General features: G+C 37.1%; 1 protein-coding gene across 1 annotated transcript in view; it reads left to right on the forward strand.

Annotated features, from left to right (window-relative positions):
- dmd (dystrophin) overlaps nt 1-22713 on the forward strand; it is a 164145-nt gene that overhangs the window by 25158 nt on the left and 116274 nt on the right. Inside the window, exons 4-18 of the mRNA XM_073866166.1 lie at nt 142-219; nt 1511-1603; nt 3811-3983; nt 4500-4618; nt 5101-5279; nt 5690-5824; nt 8961-9140; nt 12999-13180; nt 13299-13449; nt 15183-15299; nt 18837-18941; nt 19218-19325; nt 20428-20607; nt 20819-20991; nt 21394-21517. Of these exons, the coding sequence (XP_073722267.1) occupies nt 142-219; nt 1511-1603; nt 3811-3983; nt 4500-4618; nt 5101-5279; nt 5690-5824; nt 8961-9140; nt 12999-13180; nt 13299-13449; nt 15183-15299; nt 18837-18941; nt 19218-19325; nt 20428-20607; nt 20819-20991; nt 21394-21517 (2097 nt within the window). The remainder of the gene's footprint in view (nt 1-141; nt 220-1510; nt 1604-3810; nt 3984-4499; nt 4619-5100; nt 5280-5689; nt 5825-8960; nt 9141-12998; nt 13181-13298; nt 13450-15182; nt 15300-18836; nt 18942-19217; nt 19326-20427; nt 20608-20818; nt 20992-21393; nt 21518-22713) is intronic.

Here is a 22713-nt window from a genome sequence, read left to right on the forward strand (position 1 = left end):
GCTGTATTCTGAGACACATTTCATTGTTCTTGTGTTATAAAGGAAAAATACAAGGTTTCCGATAAGGATGAGCGCATTAATGATTGGGATTATTTGCAATAGACGCTCACAGTAAAGTTCTGATATATTCTCCATTTGCAGGTTAAAGAACGCGGCTTCACTCGAGTGCACTCCCTTAACAATGTTAACAGGGCCCTGCAGATCCTTCAGAAGAACAATGTGAGTTAATTGGCTCAGTCGGCTGTTTTGATATTCATGGCTTTTGGAATTTTAATGTTTCTGTTGAGCTGTTTTTAATAAATGCGAGACAAAATTACGCTTGAACAAATTCTGCAGATTGATAAAATGGCACTTATCCGTTTCACTCGCATAAAAAGTGCAAATACATAAAATGTACTGAAATATTTACACAGCTCAATAATTTATAGAAACACATAAAAGCCGAGTAATACTGAAAATTGTTATTGTGTGCTTGCTTAAAATATATGATCATTTTGTTAATAGTGATGTTTATAGTTTTCAAGACTGGTTCCCAACACTTATTTTTCCATTGTTTAGTCCTACTAGTCAATTCACAACTAAACAGCGTACTGTATGTAAAAGAAGGCCTTCCCAAAATTATTCTATTGTTTTAAGGGATACCTGAGAAATAAAAATTCTGTCATCATTTACTGACCCTCAAGTTGTTACAAACTTGTATTATTTTTTTGTTCTGTTGAACACCAGAGAAGATATCTTAAAGAATGTATGTAACCAAGCAGATCTGGGGCACCATTGACATCCATTGTAGGAAAAAATAATACTATGGAATTTAATGGTGCCCCATATCTGCTTAGTTATTAATAGAGGAACACTCCACTTTTTTTGAAAACAGGCTCAATTTCCAGCTCTTCTAAAGTCAAACATTTGAGTTAAATATTCATTTAGCCAATCTCCGGGTCTGACGGTACCACTTTTAGCATAGCTTAGAGTAATCCATTGAATTTGATTAGACCATTAGCATCGTGCTCAAAAATGACCAAAGTGATGTTTCGATATTTTCCTATTTAAAACTTGACTCTTCTGTAGTTACATTGTGTACTAAGACCGACGGAAAATTAAAAGTTGCAATTTTCTAGGCGGATATGGCTAGGATCTATACGTAATAATCACGGACTTTGCTGCCGTAACGTGGCTGCAGCAGGCGCATGATATTGCGCAATGCCTGAAAATAGTCCCCTTGGTAACTTTCAATAGCTGGGGACTATTTTCAAAATATCTTAAAGTAAATGATGACAGATTTTTCATTTTTCGTGAACTATTCCTTTAAGTCTAAAGCTGTTGAAAAGATTGCATGTTTAAAAAAGTCGATTTACAAATGGCATAATCCAAAAATTTTGCCAATGGATAAAATCAAGTACATTTTATTTTCTTGTAAAATATTCTGTCACGCTTCACCCTTCACGTTTCTTTCTTTCACGATTTTGCACTTAAAAGTATGTGAAGTTCTTACTTTTACCACTTTTTTTAGGTTGAGTTGGTTAACATTGGTGGCGCTGATATTGTAGATGGGAATCATAAACTGATCCTGGGTCTCATCTGGAGCATCATTGTCCACTGGCAGGTAGGCGAACACTGAGACCTTGTATGATGGCCTAAAAGGGCAACACCAAGGACTTTTTCTATCATCCCTTTTTGTGGTCTTTTAGAGATAATATATGCTGCACATTTGTGCTGTCATGTGCTTATCTTTAGAGACTCGTTTCCTCTGTGTTTATCATCTGATAAGATGCCCAACTGTGGTTTATGTTCAGAGCTACTGTACTGATGTCATCTTTCTTCACATTATGTGGTTGCAAAGAAATACAGAAACACACCACTAAATACAGTGATATTTCAGGTTGCAATATTAAAGTTTGATACATACTATGGTAAAGAATAAATTAGACAGTAGACATTTGATGAATCCTATAGTAGACAATGTAATACATCTAAAATACATATGATATTGAATGTTCATATATGGCAATATTTGTATTAGTAATTTTAGGTATTGTTGTTTTAAGTAATATATACGGAGTTGTTTTCAACCCATGGTTTGGTTAAAATATGGATAAACATAACCACTGGCTTTAAATGAACCTATGCTGGATTGTTTTTGTTGTTTAAATCCATGCTTAGGTCAAATGTGGACATTGTTTAGGTTAATTTAACACAATAGTTGAGTTTGTCCATATTTTATGCAACTATGGGTTGAAATATAGTATACAATAAGTAGTACAGTAATACACCTGATAAAACATACATCAAAACAATATAATCCTAAAACATGATATTACAGTAGTAAATGGTATCAACATGGTACACTGTCAGAATTTTTTTTCCCAAAAATGGTCCCAAGCAGTATCCTTTAAAAATGTCCTATTATATTCCTAATACACTCACGTAAAGGATTATTAGGAATACCTGTTCAATTTCTCATTAATGCAATTATCTAATCAACCAAACACATGACAGTTGCTTAAATGCATTTAGCAGTGTGGTCCTGGTCAAGACAATCTCCTGAACTCCAAACTGAATGTCAGAATGGGAAAGAAAGGTGATTTAAGCAATTTTGAGAGTGGCATGGTTGTTTGTGCCAAAAGGGCTGCTCTGAGTATTTTACAATCTGCTCAGTTACTGGGATTTTCATGCACAACCATTTCTTGAGTTTACAAAGAATGGTGTGAAAAGGGAAAAACATCCAGTATGCGGCAGTCCTGTGAGCGAGAAATGCCTTGTTGATGCTAGAGGTCAGAGGAGAATGGGCCGACTGATTCAAGCTGATAGAAGAGCAACTTTGACTGAAATAATCACTTGTTACAACTGAGGTATGCAGCAAAGCATTTGTGAAGCCACAACATGCACAACCTTGAGGTGGATGGGCTACAACAGCAGAAGACCCCACCGGGTACCACTCAGCTCCACTACAAATAGGAAAAAGAGGCTACAAAATTGGAGAGCTTCAAGACGGGAAAAATGTTGCCTGGTCTGATGAGTCTCGATTTCTGTTGAGACATTCAGATTGTAGAGTCAGAATTTGGCGTAAACAGAATGAGAACGTGGATCCATCATGCCTTGTTACCACGGTGCAGGCTGGTGGTGGTGGTGTAATGGTGTGGGGGATGTTTTCTTGGCACACTTTAGGCCCCTTAGTGCCAGTTGGCCATCGTTTAAATGCCACGGCCTACCTGAGCATTGTTTCTGACCATGTCCATCCCTTTATGACCACCATGTACCCATCCTCAAATGGCTACTTCCAGCAGGATAATGCACCATGTCACAAAGCTCGAATCATTTCAAAATGGTTACTTGAACATGAGTTCACTGTACTAAAATGGCCCCCACAGTCACCAGATCTCACCCCAATAGAACATCTTTGGGATGTGGTGGAACGGGAGCTTCGTGCCCTGGATGTGCATCCCACAAATCTCCATTAACAGCAAGATAATATCCTATCAATATGGGCCAACATTTCTAAAGAACGCTTTCAGCACCTTGTTGAATCAATGCCATGTAGAATTAAGGCAGGTCTGAAGGCGAAAGGGGGTCAAGCACAGTATTACTATGGTGTTCCTAATAATCCTTTAGGTGTGTGTATGTATACATTTGGTACCAATATGTACCTCTGACATACTAATATGTACTATTTAGTTGCAAAGGTGTTTTTTTTTAGGGTACCAGCCAGTGACAACTAGGGACCAATTTGGACAATGTCCAAAACAACGCTGTTATGGTAAAAGTGCTATGGCTGTTGAATCTCATTGACTGTATTTGTTACTGTACTGGCAGGTTAAGGATGTGATGAAAGATGTCATGGCAGATCTACAGCAGACAAACAGTGAGAAGATTTTGTTAAGCTGGGTCAGGCAGTCCACGAAAAACTACAAGGACGTCAATGTGGTCAACTTCTCCAATAGCTGGGCAGACGGTGTCGCCTTCAATGCTCTTATTCACAGCCACAGGTTTGTAGTGCAGCGTTACATTTAGGCATTAAGCAACACTTTTATCCGAAGCTAATTGCAAAAGTGAGGAAAACAACAGAGGGATGCAATAATACGAAAGCATTAATCGCTTATAATAGATGTTTATTCTGGTTAGTGCTGGTGTTTATGGAAGTCAGCCTCCATGGCTTTTCTAATGAAGCTGGTTGATGTAAAGCCTGGTGGGTAAACCACTATACCAATGCTGTTATTAAGCAAACTGAGGGATAACTTGTTTCACATTGTGTAATATGAACATGTAGTTTTTGTATTCATTGGTCATAAACTGCATGGTTGGAGACAGTTTGGTCCTGAAGCAGTTTTTGAAGTCGATTATGTTTTATTGTTTTTTTTCTTTTACCATCGTTCATTTAGTTTATGAACCAGATGTTCCAACTTGCTTTTAGCTATTTCACACAAGGGCATAAAAACTAGATAATATACAGTAAGTGTGTTTCATTGAGCGTTCACATCATCTGATGCGTTTCTTGTCGCCAGGCCCGATCTGTTTAACTGGAGTTTGGTGGAGCAACAGGACAGTGCCATCGAGAGACTGGATCATGCCTTTAAAATTGCAGAGAAGAATTTAGGCATTGACCGACTGCTGGACCCTGAGGGTATTGATCGCTTTTCTTGTACTCTTTCAAATTAACCTTTGAAGTCGCTTCGAGTATTACAGAAAAAGGTCTATGTTAATCACAAGTGAGATCTTTTGAACATCTCAGTCGTTTCGCAAAGGTTAAGATGGAAAGTAAATGGAGACATTTGGTTCATTAATCTGCTTTTTGGATTTACCCAATGAAAAAATAATGTGCTCAGATTTACAAAAAAACTAAATCTGAATGTGAATTTCACATCTGCAACACTTTTTATGCTATAGTCTTACTGTATTGTGTGTCAACAAACAAACCGATATACATAAAACAAAACCAAAGACCAAATAACATCCCTTGAGCTATAAAAGAGCAACATCTGAGCCATAAAACTCCCTCTGGGTACTATTTATCATTTGGGTCAAGACAGTAAACTCTGATTTCCTTTCATTTTGGTTGCGATGGGAACATTAGTCACTCATAAATGTACTGTTTCTCCTTTGCAGATGTCGCCACAACCGCTCCAGATAAGAAGTCCATCATTATGTACGTCACTTCCCTGTTCCAAGTGCTTCCCCATGGAGTGAGTTTGGAGGCCGTCCAGGAGGTGGAGACCCTCCCTCGAGCTACAGCAACTAAAGAGGAACATATCCTCTACCAAACCCAACAGCGTTATTCCCAGCAGGTCAGTAAAAGACATTTATCAATAGCCTTATACTTATCAGTGTGTACTAGGGATCATAATGCATTGACCCACAAACATTCAACATGGCTAAGAGTCTCTGGTTTCACAAAAGGATTTTTAAGAAGGACTTCTCGAGAATCCAGCTGTCAACAAGCCGACATTTGAATTATGTTTGCTAATATGTGATCCAATTTCGTCCTGCGCATCCAGCGTCCCTATTCAAATTCAACTTGCCTTTCCATCACTCAGCTCCTCTCAGTAGTTTGTTTTGTTCATTTATCCAATGACGCACAGTTTAGCATTTTGCACATTCCCTGGGACTCAAACCCCTCACATTGGGATCACTGATGCTGTTTCCAGTTTAGCTAAAGAATGTTTTCAACGATCAGTCCTTCATATTTATCTTTCAGATCACAGTCAGCGTGGCACAGAGTCGTCTTCGAAGCCCCTCTCCCTCCTCTAAGCCTCGGTTCAAAAGCTATGCCTACACTCAAGCTGCCTACGTCAGGACCCCTGAACAGCAGAGGAAGTTTCTCACCACTCAGGTATGATGTCTGCTGTCTTCTCCGTTTATTAAATCTATTACTGTTATTGGTGGCTGAGAGAAAATTACATTAAATTAAAATAATAGTTCAATCAAAGTATGAAAATTCTCTTGAATGCCATCTCAGTCAAACACAAACAAAAGAATTCTTATAGGGGGGTTAACTCGAAAAGCACATCCATCCATTATTAAAGTAATCCCAATGACTGAAGTGGGTTAACTCTTTCCCCGCCATTAACAAGTTATCTCGTCAATTAAGAAAAAACATTTGCATAAAAAACATGGTCCTGATGAGGTTTTGTGTTAATCTAAAGCAAATGAAGCAACTAATTTTAAACTCTGTGTATGTTTTGATCATCGTTCTGAATCTGATCTCTGAACAAAATTCCTTCACAAAAATGCAATTATTTGAGCTTTTTGCTAAAAATTTTTTTTAAAGAAAAATACCCATATTTAAGAGTTTATAAGCAATTTTTATAAGCAATTTTTATAAGAAAAAAATATAGATAGGATGAAAAGTTTTTTTTACCCCTTTTGTTTGTTTGTTTATTGTTTGTTTGAAAGCAGAGGGTCTGTTCTTTCATTTGATATATTTGTATGTTTATATATATAAAAAAAATCTGGAATGCATTTTGTGAAACTTTTGTGAAAATTAAAAAAAAAAAATGCTGGAGGGCAACTTTAAAAAAAAAAGGCTGGCGGCGATTGAGTTAATATAGTTCAGATGCAAAACCCTCTAAGTGCATCTGACATTATTTCTTGTCAATGAGCATGCATTTATTATGTTTAGGTTCAGTATCTGAACTGTAATGGCAATGAAAAGGTTTTTAGTTAGTGATTAAAATGTCTTTTTTTTCACAAGTCTACAAATTCAATTTAGGCATTTATTGTAACAAATTTGACTGTCTTTAGCGGCAAAACCCTCAAATGCAAACATCTCCAGTACTAAAAAATTCTCTTCAATGTCCTTTCTGAAAAAATAGTAAAAGGCTCAACAATTTGTTCAGTATTGTAACATATTCGGTAAACCTCCTTTTACCGTCATTCATCTTCTGTGCACTTAGAGGACTTTGCTACTAAATCATTGTGCCGTTTAGTGGATTCTGCCAATAACACAATATTTTAAATTGCATTATGCCGGGATTGAGTGAACTTAAAGGGACACTCCACTTTAAAAAAAAATATATATACTCATTTTCCAGCTCCCCTAGATTAAAAAATTAGATTTTTCCGCTTTGGAATCCATTCAGCTGATCTCCGGGTCTGGCGGTATCACTTTTAGCATAGCTTAGCACAATCCATTGAATCTTATTAGACCATTAGCATCGGGCTAAAAAATAACCAAAGAGTTTCGATATTTCTCCTAATTAAACTAGACTCTTCTGTAGTTACATAGTGTACTAAGACCGACAGAATTTAAAAGTTGCTATTTTCTAGACCGATATAGCTAGGAACTATACTCTCATTCTGGCGTAATAGTCAAGGACTTGTCTGACGTAACATGGCTGCAGGAGGTGCAATGATATTACGAAACAGCCGAAAATAGTCTCCTGCCATTGAAAGTTACTAAGGGGCCTATTTTTTCTTTAAGTGCGATGCTTATAATCTAATCAGATTTAATGGATTATGCTAAACTATGCTAATAGCGGTAGCGCCAGACTCAGAGATCGGCTGAATGGATTCCAAAAAGGTAAAAATCAAATGTTTAACTCTAGGGGATCTGGAAAATAAGCATATTTTCAAAAAAAGGTGGAGTGTCCTTTTAAAGCTAAAATATGTAAGGGCGGTTTTCCGGACAGGGTTTAGATTAATCCAGGACTAGACCTTAGTTATTTTAGGACATTTAAGAAGCTTTTACAAACAAACGTTCCAAAAAACTATACTGGTGTGCATCTTGAGACAAAACAATAGCATTGATATATGTTAAAATACGTCAGTACAAGGTATTTTAAAATGAAAGCATTATAATACATGCTGAGAGAGCATTCGTTAATATCATTATTTATCTCATTTTTTAAAGAGGTGGCGTTTAACGGCTTTTGCATTTGAGCTCCTTATACGTATGTATACTTTATATACGAAGCCAAATGTTGGATGTCACATGATGAAACACAATGGTGAAAACTGGTATCCTGTTGCTCAATTGCTGTGGTACCAGTGTAAAAGGTCATGGGTTTGATCCCAGGGAACAAAAATGCTTGATAAAATGTATATCTTGTAATGCACTGTAAAGCACTTTGGATAATGGCGTGTCTCAAATGCATAAATGTAATTATAATGTAGTTTACGGCACACCCCAAATAGCAGTATACTCCATGGCAGATCTACACCGTAGTTGGCAGCTCCGCTGTACCTCCAGTGCGGATCCCCCCGGAGACTATTGCTATCTGGGACACAAGAACCAATGAGATTTCATGTTATTGTTGTGTTGCCGTATTTTAACTTGCCGCCCTGATCTCAATGTTGCCATGAATATGCAACGTATAGATTGCTATATAAGCTAAAAATATTAATCTTTTTTTCTAACAAACATATTGTTTAACTTTAGTTTTTTTTTGTGGTGCTTTCTAACATTCATTTTAACCCAAAGTAATACATTTTAAAAGCTCTGATTCATCACTGTATTTGGTGTCAGAAAATACTGACAAAACGCATAGAAATGAGCACAAATGGCAGCTGTAATTAAGGCTTTTGCCAAATATGAAATGGTAATCCCATTTAGTTTTTCCGTCTAATACTAATAAACTACTACTGAACTTGATTGAATAACCACCACAAAGCCGCTTACAATCTTTAAATCCAATCTAGAACCACCCTGATGTTATCCGTTAACTAGCGCGTTTCTATCTGCCGCATACAAGGGCAGGGTATTTCCAAAGCAGGAAATGATAATTGGAAAGCAAAATGTAAAACATCAGCCAACTTTTGAGGATGAAACTACCAGAGGTACGCTAGGGGCTTTAGCAACAAACTATTTCGTATACCCATAATTAGCCGACCACTCCAACTGACTGGTTGCCAAAAAGTTCTTTGGCAAGTCATTAAATGTGGCAAAACCTCAATGTTATTATTATTATTATTATTTTAAAATTCATACCATCACCTAAACCATTTGTCTTCATTCTGTCTGCTCACAGCTCGATGAACTGCGACCATCGCAGAGTCCTCTGCCTCAGGGATTAAATGAACTGGAAAGCTACCAGAGCGCCCTGGAGGAGGTGTTGACCTGGCTGCTGTCTGCTGAGGATGGCTTGCAGGCACAGCCGCCCATCTCTTCTTTTGTCGAAGAAGTCAAAGAGCAGTTTCACACCCATGAGGTAAATCACTCGCTTGTCTTTAAAAGCTTTTAGGATAAAAGCCGGTGAACTAAGACACGTACTTGCTGTTGGCCGCAGGTGATAAAGTTCGGGATGTGGCAGGATGATGCATTTGAGAAATTTGTTAGTAACGTTCTTGAGACTTCTGGATGCAACTTAATTATGCAAGTCAATTCAACCTATTTTTTTACGTTTTTACTTGTAATAGATACGTTGACATAACTTAGAAACTTAATTTGTTAAGTTAAAGTAGCATAAAAATATATGTTGATATCAAGCACATGCAAACAATTTTACCGTACATGCTATGATTTTTTGCTCTACTCTTCCTGACCTGCAGAGGGCGCTCTATTAAGCTAAAGTTGACCGAATGCTGGTGTCTCCTAATGCCCTTAGCAAAGGGCTTGTAATTGTGGCCATGTGTCATTGCTGCGGGCCAAAACAGTGTTGTTACCATCTCTTTAGTTTCTACTAGATTATTTTAATTACTAATTTAGCATGTTAGGCCATAGCTACGGTACTATAGATTATGGATAACAAGATTCGACAATCTACCGCTCTATAGGTTGACATGTCCGCCATTTTAAAACGGTTCTGATGCATACGTCACTCACAGCTTTTCAATGGTTAGCCTTTGATAGATTGTTTGTGAATCTTGTACTAACTCATTATTACACATTTTTAAAATACAGTTACTTTTTAATGCGGTGTTTGGTAACGCTTTCGTCTTGGTGTAAGCAGTTAAAATGTTTGGGTCTACACTGCAGCACGTAACATTTTATAAATATACAGTATTACGGTTGTTGGCACACAGGCTTGCACTCTGGCTTGGCAGGGTTGGGTAAAATTTAAATCTATCCCAATTATCTTTTCCCAAATACCAAAACTTTACTTTCATAAATAAATTTATATTATCTTAGTATTTACAGCAGCTCAACAAAATCCTTCTTCATATAATCAGTGAAAAAAGTTTTAAAAAAAGAGGCTGTTTACACTTGGTATTACCATGCGTTTTCCTCGATCGGATCACAAGAGCTCGTCCATTTTCAACCACTTTCAACCAAATTCGGAGGTAGGAAAACCCTTTCGACTGGATTGCTTATGTAGTATAAACGCAGATGTGGTTGAATGTGTTTGAACAGCCACACGCGACCGCCTTCTCTCCGCTTATTTATCTAATCTGAGTTACTGAACACAATGTTTTACGTCTTTTCTGACTTCGGGCGCAAACACACGGTGTACAGCGCTATTTTTAGCCTTTCATTGATAAAACTAAAGCGGCCTATCTCCACAGTTTCATTTTGCAAGCGTGTGAAAGTTGCGCCATCTTATTTCATCAATTGCGCTGAAAATTCAGAGAAACCTCTAACATATACACATACAAAAAAAACACTGTGCAACATGTTTACCTACAACACAAGCAGCGGACTTCGTCATAATATTAGTTTGCGTCCATATAAACTCATCATTACTCCCGCTCGCATTTCAATGACAGCGGAGATACTCGCCCACAGTCTCACAGACCACCCCCTCACAGTATTCAGGACAGAAGCAGTCAAAAGTGGACAAAAGAGACGGATTTAAATACCAGGTGTAAACGTAATGTGTCTCTCTCGTCCACTTGTGATCCAATCGATGAAAACACATCTTAATACCAAGTGTAAACAGCCGCCTATTAGATTCCGCAGGAAACCACCAACTTGGGTTTCATATAGCCTAGGTCTGTTCCAATATGGCGGACAACATAATGGCCTATAGAAACAGCTGTTGAGGATGTATCTAGTTATACATAGAGATATGTATATGCTATAGAGAACCTCTAGGAGAAAGGTCTCTCAGCTGGGTTTGTGATGCCATTAAAGCTGGCTGTATTTGTTGTGATTTCACGAGGTTAAGCTGACAGCTGTAAAATCCTACATAAGCTCAAGAGTCTCATGACCAACCTTGGCCAATAGTTGAAGGGCATGAGAAATATAAGTTTGATGTGTCATTTTATGAGTTTGCCACTTGTTTGTTCATAAAGGGGATCGTTTTAACAATAAATTTAACTTTAAAGGAAAAGTTCACCAAAATTTACTCTCCCTCATAATTTACTCACTCGCGTCAAATCTCATTGGTTCTCGCATGTCTCATGACTAGGTTTCATGTGACGCTACATCAAATTACCGTGAGAGCGAATTATATTATTTCTCGAATCACTCTCACTGTACTTTGATGTCATACCCCAGTTGGTTTTAGTGGCACAGCATGAAGTTGAACACACTTATATGCATGTTTTGTCACATGACCCTCAAGAACCAATGAGATTCAATGATCCATGAGGGTGAGTAAATGGTTAAAGGAATACTCCACTTTCTCCAAAAAATCCTGATAATTTACTCACCCCCGTCATCCAAAATGCTGATTTCTTTCTTTGTTCAGTCGAGATTTTCAATTTAATAGACTTTATTGGACATCAGCAGTTTACAATTGTTTCAGCGCAGATTCAAAAGGCTCTAAACGATCCCAAACGAGGCATTAGGAGGGTCTTATCTAGAAAAACGATCATCAAGAAAAAGAAAAAATATGCACTTTTAAACCATAACTTCTCGTCTTGCACTAGCCATGTGATGCGCCAGCGCGACCTTACGTATTGCGTAAGCACGTCGAAAGGTAACGCGTCATAATTGTGAAACGCACACTTGCTGACCATTTTAAAAAATAAATTGACGCAAAAACATTAAAAAATGAGTAAAAAAATGAGTAGCATTCTACATACAACAACGTTGGAATGGTCCTCTTTCTCCACACTTGTAAACACAGGGGCGGTAGTTTCGCATACGTCATACGTGACCTTTCGACATGTTTGCGCGATACGTAATGACACGCTGCCACATCACACTGCTAGTGCAAGATGAGAAATTGGGGTTTAATACTACATATTTTAAAATTTTTGTTGAAAATGACAATCGTTTTGCTAGATAAAACCATTATGCCTTGTTTGGGATCGTTTAGAGTCGTTTGTAGCTGCGTTGAAACTGTAAACTGTTATGGTCCAATTAAGTCCTAATTAAAGAAAAGTCCTGCAATGCTTTCCTCAAAAAACTTTTTTCTTATTGACTGAACAAAGACAGACATCAACATTTGGATGACATGAGGGAGAGAGTAAATTTACTGGAATTTTTTTAAGAAAGTGGAGTATTCCTTTAAATTTGGTAAACTATTTTTTTTAACAATTCAACTTTAGGTTAGCATAAACAAACAACAGATGTTTCTGCAGTATGTTTATTCAATCGTGTACCGTACATCTGGCCAGTATAGACTGATGTTTCACACCTATATGTGAGATGTATGGGAAAGGATCTAAATTTGGACGTGTGATTTATATCTTCCGACTAACTTTGAACCCAGAGGGTGAAGGATGCTGGCGGAAATTGTTCAGGACTAAGATGTATTATCTTCACGGAGATGTGGGCTTTAGTTATTAACTCGGTTCTGCATATGACCCATGTGTTTACTCTCTCTAAATAATCAGGTTCTTTCATGCGGCGATGATATTTCTCCTTTCATGACAGATGGTAATTATGAGAGTTTAGTCTCAGTTTCATATTTCAACATATTTTGGAATTGTCGGTCTGGGAGTTAAGGGATCAAACCATTAGGCGCTTTTAGCGTGGGTGTGAGCTGAAAAGTTATCTGGGGATGTTAAAGGACAGAGATAATCAACAACAAAATGCATTTTGTGAGATCTTTTGTGTGTTCACTAGGAACTGAATCCATAACCTTTGTGTTGCTAATGCAATGATCTACCACATGAACCTAATGTAATGCAACTTGTTATTCTTTTAATTTCATAAAAAAATGTTTTTGTGTGTCCAGGGTTACATGGTAGAGTTAACATCTCATCAGGGAAGTGTGGGCCGGGTCCTTAAAGCAGGAAGTGTACTACTGTCTGGCGGGCAGCTGACCGATGATGAAGAGAAGGAAGTGCGGGAACAGATGAATCTGCTCAACTCGCGCTGGGAACATTTGCGTGTGTCCAGTATGGAACGACAAAGCAGGTTGTCACATGCTTTCTTTCCTTTATTTAGACAGGAAAATATACCAGTAACTGTTTACAAAGAGATCTTTGTTATAACAAATTCACAATCATGGTGGGATATTTCTTTGGATTTCCAGACTTCATGAAGTTTTGATGGACCTGCAGAACCAGCAGTTGAAGCAGCTGTCCGATTGGCTGGACATGACCGAAGCTCGAATCAAAAGAATGGGTGCACAGCCGCTCGGTCCCGAACTTGATGATATCAAACGTCAAATTGAAGAGCAAAAAGTATGTCCTGTACTTTAACCCTTTAACTGGCGCAGCTCTTTTTGAGTGGGGGGTGGTGAATAGGTGATGTACACCTTCAAATTAGTATAACTCTGACGTTTTTTGGTGTAGAAGCCTAATTTTGGTCTTTTTTTTTAAAGAAGACACTTTAATGTTTTTTTTTTATGGAAGTGTCTGGAGGTGAAAATATATTTTTTAATTTGTAATAAATAAAAATGCAATATAGTATTATTTTTAATACATAAAATGATCAAAAAACTGAGGTTTGTGTTGGTTTGCTGCATACTCTTGTCACAAATGAATAAATTACAGTAACTGTATTATTATTACTGCTAAAAGGTTTTGAAATATGAAAATTACATTCTTAGACCTTTCCAAAAATATATAGTTTGTCCTGATAGATTTACATTTACATAAAAAATATTAAAGTAAAGATAGGTTACTTCGCTAGTTTAAGGGTTAAATGTATTTTATTTATATTTTACTATTTTTGCTACATTCTTTTACAGCTAACAGAGGAAGATAACTATTTTGAGTGAAAATGATGCATGTGGTGGAAATTATCTTTATCTCAGCAAGCAATTTTGCGTTTAAAGATGTCTAATAGCCATCAAACACAGCCCAGACATCTTAAACAAGGCAAAATTTGGGCCTCCCATTATTCCCAAAATTCTCACGTATTTTACCATTTTATCCTGCCATCATCCCGTTTAAATAATTTCCTGAATTTCTCCTGTATTTTTAATCTTTCCGGTGGCAGCCGGTGACTTCTTTTTCGATAGCTCACGACTCGAAGCTTGTCACAACCATAGACTGTAAAAAAGATGGACCTAGTGTCCGTGACGTCACTCATAGGTTTCTGAAGATCGTTTTTTAAGCTTAAAGTAGGATGTGCCTGCCGTCGCCATCTTGGCCACGTGCCACCACGCATCACTCGCGGATATCCGAAAATGGGTAAAGAGGCGGGACGTGGGTGAAGCCAATGTGACTGGTTGCTGAAACCACGCCCGCCCAGCTCGACTCTAGTGACGGCAGTGGCTGTTCAACCGTCACTCAAATGGACACGCCCTTAATAATGCAGAACTTTAAGGCTTGATATCCTGTAAACGGATGAGTTACAAAAAAATTCACCCCCCTCACAGTTGTCATGAAGGGCAAAATTAGCTATACAGACCTAAAACACTTTTTGTACCAGGCTGTAAACATATTATTTTCTACTGTAAAGTTGGCCATTTTAACATGGGTCTATGGGAACTGACTCCCTTTTGGAGCCAGCCTCTAGTGGCCAGTCGATGAATTGCAGTTTAAATCTCTTCCGTATTGGCTTCATCATAGAGATCGGAAGGTTGCCCCTCGGTCACAACATGTGTTTAGCCCATCATGTTTGTGGCTCGTCATGTCAAAATGTTAACCATGTGCATCATGCATCTTGTCAAAATAAGTGCCTGCTGCAGTGCACACGTCTAAAAAGTTTATGATAAAGTAACGCTCGCGTTTGCCAGATACTCGCTTAACCTCAAAGTTAAGTGTCTTGCGAGTATTTTGTGAATGTGAGCGTCTCTTTTATCATAAACCCTTTTGACACAAAGGAAATTTCCATTATTTTCAAACCCCAATGTTGACATTTATGTTCATAGACAGACTCTATTGGGTCTATAGTTAAGACGATGAAATGATGGCTGTTCCTTGGTGGGATGGTACTGTAAAGTACAAAATGTCTGCTCTCCCACCAGCTCTTGCAGGAAGATCTGGAGCTGGAGCAGGTGCGGGTGAACTCTCTTACTCATATGGTGGTGGTAGTAGATGAGAACAGCGGTGACAATGCCACGGCAGCCCTGGAGGAAAAACTACAGAATTTGAAGAGTTTGGTTCCAAAACGCAATAAATCCATTTTGACTAATTTCGGTTAAAACGTGTTTTCTATACCAAGAAAGTGACAAGATGAAAACCACTATTTTCTGTTACAAATTTTCACACAGCATCTTTAGGTTATAATAACATAAAAAATTCAAATCCATAATTTGCTATGTTATATTCATTTAGTTCACTAGTGGTATACATTGATTAAAAAATAAACATTAATGACATTAATCAAAACACTTACTTTGTCATATTAAGAACACTGTCATTGCTGCAGTTATACTTGGGACGTCGTCGCCATGGGCGGAAATCCCGGGGGGGGGGTCGGGGGGGACAGGACCCCCCCTATCTGAAGGTTGTCCCCCCTAAAATATCATTAGAATATGTGTATTGAAAATAATTTAATGATTTATAATACTTAAAATAGTTGTGTAAGAAGTGAAACAATACAAATGCAAACGGAGCAACAACAAAAAAACTTTTAAACATTTTGATTCCCCCTCCCTTGCCTCACAGTGGTTTGGTCCACTGCCCGCGCCCCTTTTACCTCACCGGTCACCACCGACACACATTCCGGTGGTAGAGAAGTGTACGGAGCCGACGCGTTAATCAGCTATATACGTTTCCCATCACTTATCAGTTTATCCTCATATGTTTTAAAACTGGACTATGTTGACATATAAACATGAACATATTTCGTTTTCTGAGAACAGAAGCAGATAAACGATCAAGAAAACATTTTTATGCATTCATGCAGAGGTGAGGCAGAGCTGAAAGTAACAAATTACATTTACTCACCTTGCTGTAACTGAGTTTTTTGTGTACTTTTACTTTGAGTAGTTTTTAAAATCTGTACTTTACTTTTACTTAAGTATGTTTAAAGTATTGTAGGCTACTTCGCTACTTAAATCATATCCGTTACTGAGTAAAAATAAATATAAAAGTAAGGTGATAAAGACGCGCCACAGATGATTGATTGATGGGCGGGGGAACGCGCAAAAAGAACCATGGAGAGGGACGAGACAGGCGCGGGCTAATGCAGACCCTCAATTCAATTCTTACGAAAGAAACCCCTGGCCATTGACGCAAAGCGATTGTTTCATTCAATTAGGGTTCATGCTCTTGAGTACGGAGTTTGAGAATTGCCGACCGGGTTTTAACCGCTAATTTGCACGATGCGTTTTTAATACATGCGCATTATCTTCCGAGGTCTAGCAGCTTCGCGTCAAGTCAAACAATTTAAGAACGTCCTCGAGAATGCGCAGATCATTAGACATTGCAGAGAGAGAGAGAGAGAGCGCGAGAGAGAGAGATTGAAAGACATCAGGTACACAGGTCTGGGAGCTAATAAACGTGTAAAGGATGTATAGTGTATAGCCATGGCACCCATCTCATTATATGCTCATTTATGTATATAGTTTAATAACATAATGTATGTTACCAGCAATACATCAATTACAACCTTCATATAATGATTGTATTTACTAGCTGCTGACCTCATATTATTTTTGCTTCAAAAGTGCATAACTCACCTGTAAAACTCATTAAATAATTCCATAAATGTTTCTTAGTTATAAAAAAGCTTTTTATTTTTTGTTATTGCACTTTAATTGTAGAGATGTTTACAATTAAAAACATAGTTTGAGATGTATATATCCTTCCTTTGTGAACTATACTAGAAACCTCTCCCCGCTGTAAAAAAGTAACTTTACTCTTAAAATTAAAATGACTTACTTTTTACTTGAGTAGATTTTTAGACCAGTAACTTTACTTTTACTTAAGTAAAATATTATTAAAGTAACTTTACTCTTACTTAAGTAGAAAATTTTATTACTCTTTTCACCTCTGCATTCATATGTATTAAAATTAAATTTGCGTCCGTTCATAGAGAAAGAGAAACGTTTTCTATCTGTACCCATTTCCTTGCAAGTACAATTTTGCCTGTATTACTGGTGTCCCCTTCAAAAATTGTTCTTGAAAAATGTTATGTTTATTGTCCCCCCCAACATTTAGATGAGATTTTCGCCCCTGGTCGTCGCTTAACATTTTTCACAGCGACCAGCTGTAAATTGTTTTGGTCCTGCTCGATTTTCGTTGGCTTAAAATAATGGAAAGTTTGATGCTGTCAGGAAAACAAGCAACCTGCATTTTCCGTCTCCCCAGTGCCTCTTGCGTAAATTAGTTGATTTTGATGGCTTACGTTTCTTTCCCGTCACAGAAAACCATCACAGGTTTATCAATGCCATTAAAGTATTATTATGTTTTTGTTTGTTTTTGAGGAAAAAACTAAGATTCTATGTATTAAACGCGCCGCCGTCATTGTTTACAATGCGTGGAATGGTGCGCTGTGATTTGTTGAGCGGATTTATTGCGTTCTGCAGAGAAGGAGGAGTGGCGTTTATTGCGTTTTGGGAAAAAGGGGGAAAATATGAAAGAATAAAACGGCGGATATTGGATTTTGCGTAAAATTAAGAATTTACTTTTAAATACTGACCTGATACAATACTGATTTTGGCGGTAACTATTTTTTTTTAAATGGCGTTTATCGCGGTTTGGAACCAAACTCTTAATTTCGTCATTTAAACACCTCATTTGATCGAGTAAGAAATGTTTCCAGATCAGCACCTCATCAAACTTTCATACAGTACACCTGACTGAACTCCTAACACCAACTTTAGTCCGATTTATCATAACCCCTAACCTTAAAACCTGATTGGTTAATAGAGTTGTTTCATGTTCATAGTATAAAGAACACAATGTTGCAAAATGTTTTTGCTTTTAAAGGAACAGTAGAGGAGCAGTGAAAACCCAGCTAAAGTCATTTTTGTCATGTAATGGTTTCTACATAAAATCATATTACATAATGTAAAGAACATTTTGTGAAAATATAACCTTGATATTTTTAATATTGACTGAGTAAGGTCATGTCAAAGTTTGAAATCAATGATTGATGCTCCTGATCTCAGCATTAGATTATAAAACTTTAGTCTGGATTTCACAGACAGGGTCACATTTTTAGGAATAGTGAATAATTGACGAAGGGCCGTTGAATTATTCGAAAGTAATGCACAGCTAAGGTGTTCAGCCAATCAGAATAAACCATTCAATAGCCCCATGGTATAATAGTGTTTTTTACAAATTGCTATTGTTTACTAGACTTCATGTCTTTCTATAAATGTGTGACTTTCTTTATTCACTTTCTGAACTGTCAGGGGGAGGTTCATTTAAAAAAATAATAATGGGCGCTGGGTACCCCAAGTTCCAAAAATGCACTATAAAAGTAAACTGTATGCATGGTAACCAATAAACATTTGAGAGCTACAAAGGGTTTTGGCTACACTTGTTTGGAACAGCATTGTCAGAAAGGAATTTTTGGGTGAACTGTCCCTGTAATTTGCATCCAACGAGCTATTGGTGCCAAATAACGACAAACTACTTTGCAAAGTATTTACTTCTAGTTTCTGCCAGAGAGCACTTTTATGTTCTGTTTACTTAAATGGGACTCCCCTAACACCCTCGTATTTAATCAGAATTTAGGGGAACGATGGGCAGCCATCTGTAAATGGACCGAAGACCGTTGGCTCCTTCTCCAGAAGATCCTGCTGTGCTGGCAGCATTTCTCGGAGGAACAGGTAACACATCTTAACCACCAAATAGGTTAACAAAACAGATGGAAATAATGTCCACACTCCCAAATAGATCCTCTCTGGACACTTTTTTAAAAAGCTTTCCAATCCTACTTGTTAATCGAGTCTAATGAGAGCATGTCTGGGGAAACATAAAGGTTTCCAAGACCTCTTTTCTCAAGAGCGCAAGATAACATCGCCAGTGCTTAGCGGAAACAAGAAAGGCACCGGTGCAGAACACATCTCACAATCTCCCTTTAATCCCCTTTGCTTGTTTCATAGCTGCTGTTTGATTCTTGGCTGACTCAGAAGGAAGAGTTAGTTCAATCCATCCAACGCAGCGGCACAAATGACCCAAACGAAGTGTCCGTCAATCTCAGGAAGCTCGCTGTAAGTGGCCACATGCAGACCAAACTCATTCAAAAACTCTACTTCCTACACATATTTACGTTACATTTATGCATTTGGTAGACTCTTTTACCCAAAGCAACGTATGGTAACACAATGTACATTTTTTATCAGTATGTGTGTTCCCTGGGTTCGAACTCATGACCTTCTGCACTGTTTAAAGGGATAGTTCACCCAAAAATGAAAATAATGTCATTAATGACTCACTCTCATGTCGTTCCAAACTTGTAAGACCTCCGCTCATCTTCGGAACACAGTTTAAGATGTTTTATATTTACTTGTTGACCCTCCATTGAAAATCTATTAACGGTATACTGTCCATGTCCAGAAAGGTCATCATCAAAGTAGTCCATGTGACATCAGTGGGTCAAAATTACGACTTTATTCAGCATTGTCTTCTCTTTCGCATCTGTTGTGAAGCACATGCGCGAGACCAAAGCCACGTGACTGCAGTGATGCGGATGACGTGTTATCTGGTGCGCCCCAGCTGTTTTTTTTTTTTTTGTGCGCCCAGGCTTCATTCACAGTCTGAGGTAGACGCACTCTGTAAGTTTGAAAAAAAACTTTGCAAACATGTCTGAGGATAACACGTCATCCGCCTCACTGCCGTTACGTGACTTTAGTCTCGCGCATGTGCTTCACAACAGATGCTGAACAAAGTCGTAATTTTTGTTATTTTCGGACCAAAATGTATTTTCGATGCTTCAACACATTCTAACTGACCCACTGATGTCACATGGACTACTTTGATGATGCTTTTATTACCTTTCTGGACATGGACAGTATACCATTACTAGATTTTCAATGAAGGGTCAGCAGAAAGCTCTCAGACTAAATCTAAAACATCTTAAACTGTGTTCCGAACATAAACGGAGGTCTTACGAGTTTGGAACGACATGAGGGTGAGTCATTAATGACACCATTTTCATTTCTGGGTGAACTATCCCTTTAATGCAATGCTCTATCACTGAGCTATACAGGAGCACAGTCTTGCTGTGCATCGATGTTGTGTTTATAATCGAACACTGACTTATGAACCTGTATCGACACCGAACGGGGGCTAACAAAGATATATGCTTTCCAGATTTTAAAGGCTGACCTGGAGTTAAAGAGACAGACCATGGACAAGCTTTGCGCCCTTGTTCAAGATCTGCTCACTAATATTAAGAACAAAGACGCTGCTGGGAAACTCGAGGCGAAGCTTGAAAGATTCGCTCAGCGCTGGGACAAATTGGTGCAGTCACTTCAGCTCACCAACACTAAGGTGGTTATGCTAATGCGGTTTCATTTACTATGTGTCATCTCTTCTGCAATACTGTCCCATCTGTTTCACTCAAAATTTAAATGGCTTCCTGCATGAATCTGTCATCACTTGGAATAAATGTATATGGCTCGCTTTGCATCTCACTGAAACGAATGAAATCAGACTTGTGTGCACTCAGACACGCCTGGCTTCCAACTTTTGTCCCTCTTAGTTTTCAACCATTGTCACTACATCCCAGTCGGAGCTCACACAGACAACCATGGCAACTGTCACCAAGGTGACCACGAACCAGAAAAAGATGGTGAAGCATACTAAAGAGGGTATGTCTACTCCCCCACCGCAGAAGAAGCGACAGATTGTTGTGGATTCAGAGCTGCGGAAAAGGTGAGCTTATGTGTCCTGGGTCAGTGGGGGATCCGTTTACCAGAAATAGGAGACTTTGTTTGTTTTGTGATATTTGAATAATTGTTAAGGCAATCATCATTATTACTTTTAAACTAGGGCTAAGGTTAAGAGCTCTTACTCCATCCCGGAAAGTTTGAGCTACACACACAAACGATACTTCAGATTCAGGGTTATTGCTTTTCTAAGTGATCAGATTTATGGATTTCGGCTGAAAATGACCTTAAAGGTCCCAAAGGCCTGCATTAAAAGGAGAGCGGATTAGAGGATGATAGTGATGGAACACCATAGCAACACCCTAGCAACCACTCAGAACATCCTAGCATAACTTCTTTAGGAAATGTAGTTTATTGGTTTTGTGTTCTCTCATCAATTTCTCTTCAGATTTGATGTGGACTTCACAGAAATTCACAGTTTTATCACTCGGTCGGATGCTGTTTTGCAAAATCCAGAGTTCTCAGTCTCCCGTAAGGAGGGCAGCGTGGCCGATCTCTATGAGAAAGTTTTGGTAAGAATACATTGCTATCATCGGTAAACCTATAATGGGTTGTTATTACAACAATGGGTTAAAACAGCGTCTATGCGGAAACAATCCAGCATAGGTTTATTTATGACTCAATGGTTGTGTTTGTCCATATTTTACACAACCATGGGTTAAAACAACCCAATATGTTTTAGAGCATAAACATCACCTTCTTCGTATAACACGTGTACTGAAGAAATACCACTATTGTTATACGTGGAAAATAGAAATAAAATAAGACAAAGACGAAACATTATTTTTAAATTATTGTATGAAGACAAAACATTTCTTTTTTTAATTATTGTATGAAGACAAAACATCTATTTTTTAAATTATTGTATAAAGACGAAACATTTATTTTTTTTAATTATTTATGAAAACAATTTTTTTTTAATTTTGTATGAAGACAAAACATTTATTTTTGTATTATTGTATGAAGACAAAACATTTATTTTTTTAAATTATTGTATGAAGACAAAACATTTATTTTTAATTTATTGTTTGAAGACAATTTATTTTTATTATTGTATGAAGACAAAACATTTATTTTTAAATTATTGTTTGAAGACAAAACATTATTTTAAAAATTATTGGTTGAAGACAAAACTTTTTTTTAATTATTGTATGAAGACAAAAAATTTTTATTATTATTTTATGAAGACAAAACTTTTTTTAAATTATTGTTTAAATTATTGTATGAAGACAAAACATTTTTTTAAATTATTGTTTGAAGACAAAACATTATTTTTTAAATTATTGTAAAAAGACAAAACATTTTTTTTTAATTATTGTATGAAAACACAACATAATATTTTTTAAATTATTGTAAAAAGACAAAACATTTATTTTTTAAATTATTGTATGAAGACAAAACATTTATTTTTAAATTATTGTTTGAAGACAAAACATTATTTATAAAATTATTGTAAAAAGACAAAACATTTATTTTTTTAAATTATTTTATGAAAACATAACATAATTTTTTTTTTCAATTATTGTAAAAAGACAAAACATTTATTTTTTAAATTATTATATGAAGACAAAACATTTATTTTTTTAAATGATTGTATGAAGACAAAACATTTATTTTTTTTAATTATTGTATGAAGACAAAACATTTATTTTTTAATTATTATATGAAAACAAAACATAATTTTTTTAAATTATTGTACGAAGACAAA

The sequence above is a fragment of the Misgurnus anguillicaudatus genome, chromosome 3, assembly GCF_027580225.2.
Source record: "Misgurnus anguillicaudatus chromosome 3, ASM2758022v2, whole genome shotgun sequence".
Classification (NCBI taxonomy): domain Eukaryota; kingdom Metazoa; phylum Chordata; class Actinopteri; order Cypriniformes; family Cobitidae; genus Misgurnus; species Misgurnus anguillicaudatus.